Below are 16,023 nucleotides of genomic sequence, written 5' to 3'. Positions count from 1 at the left end.
GTTTCAGTTGCACCTCACAAGTTTCAGTGTTGTTTTCATTTTCATTAACTTTGATGTTTTCATTTTCTTGAGCCTTTTTCTGACTAATGGATTACTTAAAACTGTGTTATGTAGTCCCCAAATGTCCAGAAATTTTTCTTTAAAAATAAGTTATAGTTTGATTTCATTGTGATCAGAGAACATGCCCAATATGATTTTATTTCCTTTAAATTTGTTCTGTGGACATTTGAAAAGAATATGTTTTCTGCTACTTTGGGTGAAATGTTCTAGAAATATGTTTAAATGTCTAAAATTTCTATAAATGCCAATTAGATTCTATTGATTGATTGTTCTGTTGAATTCTCCTATGTCCTAGCTGATTTTCTAGTTGTTCCATCAGTTGTTGAGAGAGGATAGTTGATGACTCTAACCATAATTGTGGGCTTCTGTTTCCCTTTAAGGTTTTTTTTTTTTTTTAATTGAGGCAAAATTCATGTAACATAAGATTGACTGTTTTAAAGCAGCACTTAGTACATTCAGAATATTGTGCAACCACCATCTGTCTAGTTCCAAAACATTTTCATTACCCCAAAATGATACCTTGCATTAAGCAGTTACCACTTTCCATGCTTTCCAAGACCCTGTGGCAGCTACTAATTTGCTTCCTGTCTTTATGAATTTGACTATTCTGAATATAAGTGGGATCATGCAATATGTGACCTTTTGCGGTGCGATTTCTTTCCCTTAGAATAATATTTTGGAGTTTCATCTTTTGTAGCATGTGTCAATATCTACCCCCCTCTTTTTTTTTTTTTTTTTTTACTATTGTGAATGTTATTGCTATGAACATTTGTGTACAATTTTTGTTTGAGTATCTTTTTTCAGATCCCTTTGGGTGAATAACTAGTACTGGTATTGCTGGGCCATATGGTAATTCTGTGTTTAGTTTTCTGAGGAACTTCCCAGCTGTTTTCCGTAGAGGCTGGACCACTGTACTCTTATTACTGCCTATGTAGGAGAGTTCCAATTCCTCCACATCCTTGCCAGCACTTGTTATACTGTGTCATATTATAACATAAAAAGAGCTGAAGCTAAAACATTTCTAGAAGAAAACATGAGAAGGTCATTATGAACTTGGAAATGGCAAAGATTAAAAATTTTCAGGATAAAGGCATGAGCCATAAAAAGTTTATAAGTAGGCTTCCTCAAAATTAATAATTTCCTAACATTGTTAGGAAAATGAAAATGCAAGCCACATTTGGGAGAAAACATTCCATATACATGTATCTTACAAATAACTTTTATCCAGAATATATAAAGAACATTCAATAAGTTGACAACAGAATATAAAAAACCCAAGTTTTTATTTTATTTTTTTTAACAAGCTGGAAGTTTCAGCACTTTGTTTTGACTATGTTGCATGGCTTGTAGGGTCTTACACCACCAGGGATTGAACCTGCACCGTTGGCAGTGAAAGCATGGAATCCTAACCACTGAACCACCAGGGAACTCCCAAAAGTTTGAACACTTTATAAAATAAGATATATGAATATATATAACAATTAATATACTTAATAGTATTATTTGTAATATTATCAGCTATATTAAAACAACATTGTCTTAGATATACTGTTTCATCAATGAGGAAGAAATAGATACTATATAAAATATCCCAAAACTTATTTCATGTGAGTCCTTAATTATTAACTGCATTTAAGATTGTAAAATGTGTCCAGTTCTTTAAAAGAAACATCTTAATAAAATAAACTTATAGATACCTAATATCAAATAACCCCCAAAGCATTAAGAATAAAATGATGGATGAAGGCTAACAGGCATATATGAACAAATGGTAAGCAGGTAGGCAGTGTTATTACTAGGTAAGTAGAACAGCAAATGAATCTCAGATATCACAGAGAAAAGGTATAATCATCAAGGGACATATAATATAATGAACATTTTATCTCCCATTTTAACATTGTTGTACTGAAGTACATAACTATTATATTTCCAAAGAAAATTTATTGGAAAGGGGAAAGGGTGTTTAAACACCACTAGAACTTAATAACAAATATTTTAACTTACTAACTGAAAATCTGAAAACATTCAACTACTATTGGTTAAAGAGGATATTTGCAGACAATTTAGAGGAGGAAATTATGACATCAAAATCTATTAGGCAATTGAAACATTTTTTTCCATTTATTTTTGGCTGTTGTCCTTATTGCTGCACGTGGGCTTTCCCCAGCTGCAGTGTGCAGGCTTCTCCCTGCAGTGGCTTCTCTTGTTGTGGAGCACAAGCTTTAGGATGCGCACGCTTCTGTAGTCGTGCTGCACAGGCTTAGTTGTCCTGTGGCATGTGGAATCTTCTCAGGCCAGGGATCAAACCTGTGTCCCCTGCATTTATTTTTAAATTAAAAAAATTTTTGAAATTTAGTTTTATTTTAAATTTTCCATTTATTTTTAAAAATTTAAAATTTTTAATGTTAAAAAATTTTTAATTTAAAACTTATTTTATTTTATAAATTTTTAAATTAAAAAATATTTTCATTCAAGTATAGTTGACTTACAGTGTTTCAGGTGCACAGCAAGTTGATTCAGTTGTACATATACAAATATATTAATTTTTGAAATTTTTTCCATTACAGGTTATTACGAGATATTGACTATCATTCTTTGTGCTATACAGTAAACTTTTGTTGCTTGTTGCATATCTGTTTTTTAATTAGAAATATAGCATTCTATTGATATTAAGTCAAACAAGTGGAAAAATGTCATACATTTTTTCATTAGGCAAAAATTCATAAGTTTCCTAAAATATACATATTATTTCTGTATAGGTATACAAAACTTTTCTACTATGCTTGATAAAGGCTGGAGAAAGAAAATTTTTAAAAAGATGAAGAAATTGGAAAACAAACAATGAAATGGGAGCACTGAATATGAAATAGAAAAAGTGAAACAAACTAGATAAAAGTAACAGAGCATCATACAGCCATTAAACGTGGCTGCTCATTAGAAATATACCTGGAGCGCTGGAGAAAAAAGCAGTACCTGGGCTTTCTGTTTTTCAAAAACTCCCAAGATAAATCTGATATGCATCTGGAATTTTAAAAGTGATTACAAGTTTTTCTATTGTACTTTTGGTGATATAGAGTTCTTATTATTTTTCTGTTGATCAATCATGATACACTGACAGTAAGTGAGTAATAGTTACATAATCACAATAGTAAAAGATGTTTATCAGTTTTCACAGTCAATAGCCAGACAAAAATGAAAGATAATTACAATTTCAAGTCATAATGGGAACATGATTAACGTAACAATATAAAATAATTACATACAACCTGGGGGTCAAGCAGAGTGATATGTTAAGTGGAAGTGCATCCATGCACGTTTTCATCTGGCCAGCCAGTCTGTGTCTTTTGGTTGGTGCATTTGATCCTATTACCATTTTCTTAACTGTTTTGGGTTAATTTTCTGTAGGTCTTTCCTTCTGTTGTTTCCTGCCTAGAGAAGTTCCTTTAGCATTTGTTGTAAACCTGGTTTGGTGGTGCTGAACTCTCTTCACTTTTGCTTGTCTGGAAAGTTTTTTATTTCTCCATCAAATCTGAATGGGTATTCTTGGCTGCAGGTTCTTCTCTATCCTCACTTTGAATATGTCATGCCCTTCCCATCTAGCTTGTAGAGTTTCTGTTGAGAAATCAGCTGATGGCTTGATGGGAGTTCCTTTGTATGTTATTTGTTGCTTTTCCCTTGTTGCTTTTAATATTTTATCTTTGTCTTTAATTTTTGTCAGTTTGATTACTATGTGTCTTGCTGTGTTCCTCCTTGGGTTTATCCTGCCTAGGACTCTGTGCTTCCTGGACTTGGTTGACTATTTCCTTTCCCATGTTAGGCACGTTTTCAGCTCTTAATCTCTTCAAATGTTTTCTCAGGTCCTTTCTCTCTCTCTTCTCCTTCTGGGCTCCTCTAATGTGAATGTTGGTGCATTTAACGCTGTCCCAGAGGTCTCTTAGGCTGTCTTCGTTCCATTTCATTCTTTTTTCTATATTCTGTTCTGTGGCAGTGATTTCCACCATTCTGTCCTCCAGGTCATTTATCTGTTCTTCTGCCTCAGTTACCCTATTGATTCCTTTTAGTATATTATTCATCTCTGTTCTTTAATTCTTGTAGGTCTTCAGTAAACATTTCTTGCATCTTCACCATTGATTTCCTGAGATCCTGTATCATCTTCAATATCATTATTCTGAATTGCTTTTCTGGAAGGTTGCCTATCTCCACTTCATTTAATTTTTTTCTTGGGTTTTATCTTGCCCCTTCATCCAGGACATAACTTTATGCTTTTTTTATCATGATTAACTTTCTATAATGTAGCTTTTGTTCTAGCCAGCCATGAGACTGGATCTTCTTGCTGCCTCTGTCTGCCCTCTGATGGGAGTAAGCTAAGAGGCTTGTGTAAGCTTCTTGATGGGAGGGACTGGCGATGGTAAAAACTGGGTCTTACTCTGGTGGGCAGGGCCTTGCTCAGTAAAGCTTTAATGTAATTATCTGCTGATGGGTGGGGTTGCACTCCCTCCCTGGTAGTTGTTCGGCCTGACCCAGCCCTGGGTTAATGGTGACCTCCAAGAGGGCTTACGCCAAGTGGGACCTTCCTGGACTGCTGCTGCCAGTGCCCCCATCTGGTGGAGCCCCTGCTGACCCATTCCTCCATAGGAGGCCCTCCAGCACTAGCAGGTAGTTTGGTTTGCGTCCCCAGTGGGGTCGCTGCTCCTTGCCTCTGGGTCCTGGTGCACACTCCATGACTGGAGTCTGTTTCCTACAGTCCATGGAAGGCTTACAGTCAAGTCCCACTGGACTTCAAGGGCAGAGTCCCTGTGGATGTCCAGTCCCTTTGTCAGATCCCCAGGCTGGGAAGCCTGACGTGGGGTCCAAACCTTCACAACAGTGTGAGAAACTTCTTTGGTATAATTGTTCTCCAGTTAGTGGGTTTCCTACCCAGCAGGTATGGGGTTTGATTTTATCATGAATGCACCCCTCCTACCATCTTGCTGCAGCTTCTTCTTTGTCTTTGGACATGGGGTATCTTTTTCTGGTGGGTCCCAGCATCCTCCTGTTGATGGCTATTCAACAGCTAGTTGTGATTTTGGTACTCTTGCAGAAGGAGACAAGCGCATGTCCTTCTACTTCACCATCTTGAACTGCAAGCCAGCAGGTGGATTCTTAACCACTGGAGTGCCAGAGAAATCCACAGGCAATTATTAAGTGAGAAATACTGGGAAAACTGTGTAGGCAGCCAACTCAATAACTGAGAAAAACATTATAAATCAAGTAGGAGGCAAGAATATGGAAGGAAATAATAGATACAAGTCGAAGTAAACTAAAAATCAGGAGAACACATTAGCATTTTAAAATCTAGTTGCTTAATATTTGAAGGGGTAAAGGGTCTGTGAAGAGAAAAGATTAGAAAAATAATGAAAGATTACTCAGTTGTGTCCTAAAAAAATGAAATTTTCAATGGTGCAATTTTCTGAGTTAAAAATGCAGTGATTTCAAAAAATGTAGGAAAAAAAAAAAGACAAGATTATTAAAGCCATTTTCTTCCATCAGAAGGTTTGTGTGCCCTGTGTCACATCCTGTCAGCAACCCCTCTGATTTGTGACCACTGTGGGGAACAGCTGTGAGGGCTTAGACTGACGCCTTGCTGAGAGCTTCCTGACATGTTGGGGTGGAGACAGGTAGTAACATTGGGGCATCCCTCAGCCAGTAGTGGACAGGAATCGATAGATAATGCTTCTCTATCTGTAGCAGGCTTTTGGGAAGGTCCTGAAAGGTACCCCATGCCTTCCTCACAGCGTCCTGACAGGGTGAAGCCGTGGTTGTCCACGGTGGTGACCAGCTCACGGCGTCCTGGCAGGGTGAAGCCGTGGCTGTCCACGGCGGTGACCGGCTCACGGCGTCCTGGCAGGGTGACGCCGTGGTTGTCCACGGTGGTGACTGGCTCGCAGCATCCTGGCAGGGTGAAGCTGTGGTTGTCCACGGTGGTGACCAGTTCACCTGGCAGGGTGACGCCGTGGTTGTCCACGGTGGTGACCGGCTCGCAGCGTCCCGGCAGGGTGAAGCTGTGGTTGTCCATGGTGGTGACCAGTTCACCTGGCAGGGTGACGCCGTGGTTGTCCACAGTGGTGACCGGCTCGCAGCGTCCTGGCAGGGTGAAGCCGTGGCTGTCCACGGCGGTGACCGGCTCACGGCGTCCTGGCAGGGTGAAGCCGTGGTTGTCCACGGTGGTGACCAGCTCAGATGCCCCCTTGTGTTGGCTCCTCTTCCTTCACTCCTGCTTGTCCCTCACCTCTGCTTCCTGAGATTCCCTCCATGGTAAAATATCTGTATACAAGTCCTTGTTCAAGGCTGTTTTTCAGTGGAGAACCCAGACCAAGACATCTCCAAAGAGTTTCTAGACTCAGAGTAGTTCTATAGCAAATTAATCCAAACTTTCGGTGAACAGCTATTCCTCAAACCGCATATTGGGTTTTAGAACATTGAAAATTATTCAGTTCATATTATATAACTATATAATCCAGATCCAGACACATCAAAGACTATATGAACACTTTCCTAGTTAAAAAAATATAATGAATGGTGTTTTGTTTTGCCAAAATCTTTCCTGTTCTTTAGCCAGATGTCTTCACCATTGGATTAAACTAAAATTGGTATGGGAGATGGATGCCAGGAAATGTCAAAAATTCATTTGGCTCAGTATGTACTGAATTTCTGTGTGCAAAGTATTATTATAAGCTCTGGAGAATTCAACGCTAACTGACACAGCATGTCTGCCTTTAATGAGTCTCTGACTTCTATGCAATAGATGGTAAATAAACACAAACTTTTTATTACAAAAAACACTATGTGTCCAGCATCCCAAAGGAAAATAAGATATGTTTTCTATGAATTTTAGTGAGATGAGGTGTATATTTATGGAATAAAATTAAATGATGAAAAATTAAATGGTATAAGACCCCCAAAAGAGGTAAGAGTGATTAGAGAGAACTAAGAAAAAGATAAGATTTGAAAAGAGGATTGTGTGTGTGTGTATGTTAGACACTCAGTCGTGTCCGACTTTGTGACCCCATGGACTATAGCCCGCCAGGCTCCTCTGTCCATGGGATTCTCCAGGCAAGAATACTGGAGTGGGTTGTCATTCCCTTCTCCAGGGGATCTTTCTGGCCCAGGGATTGAACCTGGGTCTCCTGCATTGCAGGCTGATTCTTTACCATCTAAGCTACCAGGGAATAGAGAAGACTATGAAAAAGATAGAATTTGGAAAGATAGGATAAATGAAGAAAAAGAGGTTGAATGATCAATATAATTAACAAAGTTGCTGTAACTGATACTTGCAGATTGGCTCACTTAAAACCCATTCTTTGGAGAAGGAAATGGCAACCCACCCAGTATTAATCCCATGGACAGAGGGGCTTGGCAGGCTACATAAAGTCCATGGGGTTGAAAGAGTAGGACAAAACCTAGCAACTACACAGCCAACAACAACACTGTAATAGAGTATTTCATAAAGGAATCAGGATCTGGTGGGCCTCTGATATATTGTTTTCTGAATTCTATTTTTGTTCTCCTGGATGTGTTACTGATGTGATACCTGTAATACAGGGATGCACAAGTTATTTGGGAAAATCCTTTGGCAGCTTGTCAGGTCCCTAGCTATTTTGCATAGCTATTTGTATTATAATAAATATATTTTCTGTCTCAAAAAAACCCATTCCTACCCTTACCACATCCTACCCTGTTGTAAATTCATTTGTCTTGCTTTATTGCAGAGAGAAATGTAGTTAAAACTACATTTATTACTTACCTAGAATTCTTCATATGAACTAGGTTACCTCCAATAGCCATCACCCCCACTTCAAGGTGTGAAGATGGAAGTAAGCACATGAGACAGTAGTCGGTCACCATAGACAGTGTTACCATGAGACTTGAGCAGTAGGATGACAGCTTGGTTCCCTGGCCTTCCTGGAAGTTCTGCATGCCTCTGATGGCCTGTAGTAAATCCGTAACAGTTTGTTGTTTCGCTACCCTTGGCCACATGGATGTTATGGCAATATTTTGAAGATACTGGCCTACCTGGAACTTGTATTAGAATTGAGCAAAGTTGGTTAGATTAGCAAATGATGTAAAATTTACAACAGTCCTAATTCATTAGATCAATGATAAAGCAAATATGGGTGATCCCTGTAAAATTCTTTGGTTTTGAAATCTTTCATAATGTTGGGGAAATATAAACCTTGTAGGAAAGGACTTTTAACTGCTTCGAGTAAATCTGAATTTCTCTAAACTTCTGATTCTCATTGCTTGATTATTGTTCTGAAAAATATTTATCAATGATTTGAACACAAGGTTCTAGAATGATTCATAGTTGGTACAGATTATATCGTTGACAGATTTAATAAAGTCACATATACAAATTTTGATACAGTTCTTTTCAAAGTTAATGTGTTAATTCTGAATACAGAAACAAGATGGTAAATATGTATGTTAAAATTTAAATAATGAGCAATCCAAAGGTAACATCTACTTTATTAGTTTTTAAAGGATGGGCAAAGTGTTACCTTGAAAAGGCTTAAGTTTTCAGTTTTATTTCTTATTGTAACATTAAGCTTAATCAAACTCTATCTGACCCTATCTTTATAAATCTACTGTAAAGAAACAATTACTGAATTAACTTTTACAGGTTAATTATTAAATTAACTTTTAGATGTATTGTTATTTAGGAAGAAGCAGAAGAGAAATTGAGAAAGCAAAAGGAGTTGAAGCAAGATTTTATGGACCAAATGGCCTTGAAGGAATTAGTACTTCAGGCTGCAAAAGAGGAAGAGGAGACATTTAGAAAAGCTATGCTGGCGAAATTTGCTGAGGATGATCGAATAGAATTAATGAATGCTCAGAAGCAAAGAATGAAGCAACTAGAACACAAGAGGGCTGTGGAGAAACTTATAGACGAGCGCCGCAACCAGTTCCTTGCAGACAAAGTAAGGAAAACTTTAAAAACTTTTTCATTGAATAGCAACTGGCTAATTTATTTATCCACTAAATAACTGAAAACTGTTTATGCACCAGATGTTGGATATCCATTCACTAATCATATATACATTTTCTGACTACTCGTTAATTAATGAATCTAGAGCATATTTATTGATGCTTTCTATGTGTTAGACATTGGTTTGTGTTGAGAACATAAATATGACTAACTCCATATTTGAAATATCTATGAGCTTTTAGTGTTGATTAAGAAAAATACTTAAAAACAATTATAAAGATATGTCAAATGCATTGATGATAATCATACAGAATGGACATGTTGTATGGCAGAAGGAAACTGATCATGGATGTCTTGGCTGCTGTTTTAAAGGTGGATTTTATTCAGGGGGGAGCCACTGAAGAACTGAGCTGCATGATAAGATCTGCACTTGGAAAGATGATTCAGGTAGCAGTGTTGAGGAAGACATGAGCGGAGTACGACTGGAGACAGGAAGATCAGTTGCTTTTGTTTAGTTGTTGAGTCATGTGCGACTCTATGACCCCATAGACTGCAGCATGCCAGGCTACCCTGTCTTTCACTGTCTCCTGGAGTTGGCTTAGACTCACATCCATTGAGTCAATGATGCCATCCAATATCTCATCCTCTGTCGCCCTCTTCTCCTGCCCTCGGTCTTTCCCAGCATCAGGGTCTTTTCCAGTGACTTGATTCTTCACATCAGGTGGCTAAAGTTTGGAGCTTCAGCTTCAGCACCAGTCCTTCCAGTGAATATTCAGGGTTGATTTTCCTTTAGGATTGACTGGTTTGATCTCCTTGCTGTCTTAGAGATTCTTAAGAGTCTTCTCCAGCAGCACAGTTTGAAAGCATCAATTCTTTGGTGCTCAGCCTTCTTTATAGTCCAATCTTCACATCTGTACATGACTGCTGGAAAAATCCATAGCTTTGAATATGCAGATCATTATTAGCAAAGTGATGACTCTGCTTTTTAATATGCTGTCCAGGTTTGTCATACCTTTTCTTCCAAGGAGCAAGCATCTTTTAATTTCATGGCTGTAGTCACTACAGTGATTTTGGAGCCTAAAAAAATAGTCTGTCACTGTTTCCATTGTTTTCCCATCTAATTGCCATGAAGTGATGGGACCAGATAGTGTGATCTTTGTTTTTTGAATGTTGAGTTTTAAGCCAGCTTTTCACTCTCCTCTTTCACTTTCATCAAGAGGCTCTTTAGTTCCTCTTCACTTTCTGCCATTAAGGTGGTGTCACCTGCATATCTGAGGTTATGGATATTTCTCCTGGGAATCTTGATTCCAGCTTGTGCTTCATCCAGCCCAGCATTTAGCATGATGAACTCTAAGTTAAATAAGCAGGGTGACAATATACAGCCTGATGTACTCCTTTCCCAATTTTGAACCAGTTCATTGTTTCATATCAAGTGTTAACTGTTGCTTCTTAACCTGCATACATATTTCTCAGGAGGCAGGTCAGATGGTCTGGTATTCCCATCTCTTGAAGAATTTTCCATAGTTTGTTACGATACACACAGTCAAAGGCTTTGGCGTAGTCAATGAAGCAGAAGTAGATGTTTTTCTGGAACTCTCTTGCTTTTCTATGATCCAGTGGATTTTGGCAATTTGATTTCTGGTTCCTCTGCCTTTTCTAAATCCACCTTGTACATCTGGAATTTCTCAGTTCACATTCTGTTGAAGCCTGGCTTGAAGGGTTTTGAGCATTACCTTGCTATCATGTGAAATGAGTGCAGTTGTGCAGTAGTTGGAACATTCTTTGAGTATCGGGACTGGAATGAAAACTGACCTTTTCCAGTCCTGTGGCCACTGCTGAGTTTTCCAAATTTGTTGGCATATTGACTGCAGCACTTTCACAGCATCATCTTCCAGGATTTGAAATAGCTCAACTGGAATTCCATCACCTCCACTAGCTTTGTAGTATTTCTTCCTAAGGCCCACTTGACTTTGCATTCCAGGATATCTGGCTCTAGGTCAGTGATCACACCATCATGGTTATCTTGGTCGTGAAGATCTTTTTTATACAGTACTTCTGTGTATTCTTGCCACCTCTTCTTAATATCTTCTGCTTCTGTTAGGTCCATACCATTTCTGTCCTTTATTGTGCCCATCTTTGCATGAAATGTTCCCTTGGTATCTCTGATTTTCTTGAAGAGATCTCTCTACTCTTTCCCATTCTGTTGTTTTCCTCTATTTCTTTGCATTGTTCACTTAAGAAGACTTTCTTATCTCTCCCTGCTGGTCTTTGAAACTCTGCCTTCAGATGGGTATATCTTTCCTTTTCTCCTTGGCCTTTCACTTCTTTTCTCAGCTATTGTAAGGCTTCCTCAGGTAACCATTTTGCCTTGCTGCATTTCCTTTCCTTGTGGATGGTTTTGGTCACCTGCCTCCTGTACAGTGTTACAAACCTCCGTTCATAGTTCTTCAGGAAGTTATTACAATTATCCCAGAGAGGGGTGATGAAAACCCTTGTGAATAGAGAAGGAATCCATCAGTGAAGTGGTAGGAAATTAAAATTGATGGGTCTCAGTGACCAAGTAGATCTGAAGAGTTGAGAGAAGGATTCAGTTCAGTTCAGTTGCTCAGTCATGTCTGACTCTTTGCGACCCCATGAACTGCAACACGCCAGGCCTCCCTGTCCATCACCAACTCCCGGAATTCACTCAGACTCACGTCCATTGAGTTAGTGATGCCATCCAGCCATCTCATCCTCTGTCGTCCCTTTCTCCTCCTACCCCCAATCCCTCCCAGCATCAGTCTTTTTCAGTGAGTCAACTCTTCACATGAGGTGGCCAAAGTACTGGAGTTTCAGCTTTAGCATCATTCCTTCCAGAGAACACCCAGGACTGATCTCCTTCAGAATGGACTGGTTGGATCTCCTTGCAGTCCAAGGGACTCTCAAGAGTCTTCTCCAACACCACAGTTCAAAAGCATCAATTCTTTGGTGCTCAGCTTTCTTCACAGTCCAACTCTCACATCCATACATGACCACTGGAAAAATCATAGCCTTGACTAGACGGACCTTAGTCGGCAAAGTAATGTCTCTGCTTTTGAATATGCTATCTAGGTTGGTCATAACTTCCCTTCCAAGGAGTAAGTGTCTTTTAATTTCGTGGCTGCAATCACCATCTGCAGTGATTTTGGAGCCCCCAAAAATAAAGTCTGACACTGTTTCCACTGTTTCCCCATATGTTTCCCATGAAGTGATGGGACTGGATGCCATGATCTTCATTTTCTGAATGTTGAGCTTTAAGCCAACTTTTTCACTCTCCTCTTTCACTTTCATCAAGAGGCTTTTTAGTTCCTCTTCACTTTCTACCATAACGATGGTGTCATCTGCTATCTGAGGTTATCGATATTTCTCCTGGCAATCTTGATTCCAGCTTGTGCTTCTTCCAGCCCAGCCTTTCACATCTACTACTAATAAGTAATGCTGTTACACACTTCCATATTCAGTGAGTGAGTGGTGATATATGTATGAAGAAAAACAGATTTTGAGGGGGTAGATATATAATTCCATTTTGTCCACATAGATTTTGAGGCCCAGGGGAAAATTTCTTACTTGGAAATGTGTATTTAAGAGTTGGTGAGGAAGCAAGGTTTGTCACTTGGACACATTGAAATGTGTATGTTTCATCCATAAAACTGAAATACTCCTTTAAGAAGCAAGTAAGATAATGTATAAGTGCTTTGGAAAGATAAAGAGCTCTAAATATGAAAAGTACTGATAAAGCATGTGGTAAATATTTTTAAGTAGTAATAGAAGTGGAGTAACAATAACTAACATTTATTATTTTCTTATGTCATTCACTATTCTATATTCATTACAAGCAAATCAATAACTTTTAACTTTCAACCCTGTGAGTTAGGTATTGTTATTACCCCCATTTTAAAGAACTGTAACTGAATCTTGAGAGATGATATATGTTGCCCAAGGTGTCATAGTAAGTTAAGTGGCAGAGCTGGGATTAATATATTAATATCGTAATGATTTTCCTGAATGGTAGACAAAAAGAAACCCCGAAATACTCATAATCAGCAGATACTCGTTTGCTAGGCATTCTGCTGAGGGAACCAAAATAAATAAAGCTCATTCTGGTAGCTTTTAATCTAGCAGAAGAAAATAAGGTTTAGATACCTCAAAGACTTGATTATATATACTATTATACTAAGAATATGTTTCTTAAATATAAACATTTGTAGAATGTGATAGTGTGATATACTAATAGTGCAGTACATTTATGGCAGAACTACGAGATTCCCTGGTGGCTCAGATGGTAAAGCATCTGCCTGTAGCATGGGAGACCCAGCTTTAATCCCTGGGTTGGGAAGATCCCCTGGAGAAGGAAATGGCAAACCACTCCAGTACTCATGCCTGGAAAATTCCATGGATTGAGAAGCCTGGTAGGCTACAATCTATAGGGTCACAAAGAGTCAGACACGACTGAGCGACTTCACTTCATTTATGTGGATTTATCTAGACATACATAAAAAATGAATAAAAGAAGACAGGAAGGCTATTCTTAGTTGGCAGCTTATAGAATTACCACATGGAGAAACCTGCATGATAGGCTGAGGAGTTTGGCCATGATACAGTAGAAACTCGTTATTGTAATATGCTCTTTAACAAGAGGAGAAAAGAGTACATGTATACAATGGAGTATTACTCAGCTATTAAAACAAATGCATTTGAATCCATTCTAGTGAGGTGGACAAAACTGGAGCCTATTATACAGAGTGAAGTAAGTCAGAAAGAAAAACACCAATATAGTATATTAACGCATATATATGGAATTTAGAAAGATGGTAACAACGACCCTATATACAAGACAGCAAAAGAGACACAGATGTAAAGAACAGACTTTTGGACTCTGTGGGAGAGAGAGGGGGTGGGATGACTTGAGAGACTAGCACTGAAACATGTATGTTACCATATGTGAATCAGATGACCAGTGCAAGTTCAATGCATGAAACAGGGCACTCAAAGCTGATGCATTTGGGACAACTCAAAGGGATGGGACGGGGAGGGCGGTGGGAGGCGGGGTTCGGGATGGGGGACACATGTATACCTGTGGCTGATTCATGTCAGCATATGGCAGAAACCACCACAATATTGTAACTAGCCTGCAATTAAAATAATTAATTAAAAAAAACAGGTGAAAGTAGTACCTTAAGAGTTGAAGTGACGATGGCCTGGAGGAGGTTGGCAGAGCAGTGGAAGGAGAAAGGGAAGAGTTTAAATATTATTAAAGGAAGAATAGATGAGACTTGTGTGATTTTTTTTTTCTCGGACCATATAGGGTAGAGTCGCAAAGAGTCGGACACGACTGAGCAACTTCATTTTCACTTTATTATAGGGTAGAGTGGAGGAAGGTATCAAAATAACTCTCAAGGTTTCAAATATGAGAAACTCAAGGAATACAAGTGCTGTTATGTTTTGAATTGGAGCAAAAAGATGGACTGACTTCAGTTTTAGTCATATTTAGTTAGAAATGCAAGTTGAAATTCCTGAAGGCAATTGAACAGAAGAAAACTTAGGTCAGCTTTTCTTAGAAAAGCATTTCTGGCATTAAGTAACCAACAGTTTCAAACTAAGATTATTCTTCCAAATAATATATTATGAGAAGCCATCAGAGGGCCAGTGACTGAGGCTTGGAGAACATAAGAGGTACAAGTGGCAGAAAAACACTGACAGGACCAAGGAATGGCCAGAAGAACAGCTGGATGCCACAGAAAGCTGAGATCAGCCCTGTGTGTTTCACCTGCTACATGAAGTGCTAGGAGACTTGAGGGGCAATTTTTGGCTCTCCTGTATGCTTGATCAGGTCTTAGTTCTGTTGTCGTATTTCCAGAGGCTTAAAAGGACATAGTTGGAAATCTTGTGGTGCCTTAGAATTAAGCTCTCCAAAAGAAAGTAGCAGACAGACAAATGTTTTCCAATTTCTGTAGCCTGAATCTTGGTTAAAGACAGGCAGGTGGGTGACTGACTGAATATGCTGTTACCTTGGAATCATTCTGGATTCTTCCCATTTCTTACCTAATAATTTTTAGCCATCAAATCCTATTGATTCCAGTTCTACCATAACTCTTATTAAATCCATTTCTCTTCATAATTTAGACATTTATTATCATTCTGTGAACTACTGAAATTGTCTTCTAACCGGTCTCCTTGTGATTCTAGTCCATCTGCTACCAGTTAGCATGAAGTAAAAACTCATTATGTCCTCCTCCTGCTTAACCAAGTGGATTCCTAATGGATAAAAATCTCAATTCTGTATCTTTGATTGTAACCTTTAAGGGAGATTAAAAAAAGCACCTAGCATTTTTCCTGGCAAGCAGAAAATACTTGGTAAATGTTTGTTCAATCAATAAGGGTGATTATCAGTGTCAGAGCAAAGTGATCAAGGAGACAGAAAATTTAAAAGCTTCTGAAATTGAACAGAAAGCTTTGAATACTCCTTGCCTAGAAAGAGGCAGAACCAGTGACTGTCCTATCTCGTGGCTTAGAGAGCTAATCAGAAAACTGCTTGGAAAGTTACCAAGACAGCTATAAAGGGAAGAAATATGAAAATATTACCTAAGCCATAGATACTTTTCTAAGAAATTTTTATCTTAATTTTGAAAAAAATGTTTATTCCCCAAATGAAGCTCTGGGGTTAGTTTTATTGATATCAGTGAGACTGGGTCACATTTCTGCCTTGGCCTAAGGAAAAGGATGGAGTTTCATGTTCATAGAATCATGAATCTATTTCATTATACAATCCTGTAAGGCATGCTTTTTTTTTTTTTTAAAGATTTCATAGATATTCCTAAATAGCTATCTACCTCTAAAATAAATCCAGTTAGACAAAATCTGAAACTACCCAGGAGATATTTTCTACCACTGGAGCTATTCAGAAGTTGCCCTCATAGACAAATTGGTTTCATATCTTTCTAAAAAATTTACCCTAATTTACTATAAAAAGTTTTTTTTTA

At 38.4% G+C, this 16,023-nt stretch overlaps 1 protein-coding gene across 1 annotated transcript in view; it reads left to right on the top strand.

Moving 5' to 3' along the window:
* MNS1 (meiosis specific nuclear structural 1) overlaps window positions 1-16,023 on the top strand; it is an 82,597-nt gene that overhangs the window by 62,867 nt on the left and 3,707 nt on the right. Inside the window, exon 8 of the mRNA XM_040226589.1 lies at window positions 8,760-9,017. Within this exon, the coding sequence (XP_040082523.1) occupies window positions 8,760-9,017 (258 nt within the window). The remainder of the gene's footprint in view (window positions 1-8,759; window positions 9,018-16,023) is intronic.

The sequence above is a fragment of the Oryx dammah genome, unplaced genomic scaffold, assembly GCF_014754425.2.
Source record: "Oryx dammah isolate SB20612 unplaced genomic scaffold, SCBI_Odam_1.1 HiC_scaffold_26, whole genome shotgun sequence".
Lineage (NCBI taxonomy): Eukaryota > Metazoa > Chordata > Mammalia > Artiodactyla > Bovidae > Oryx > Oryx dammah.
Note: the sequence above shows the minus strand (reverse complement) of the source record. Positions and strands in the feature narration are given on the sequence as shown.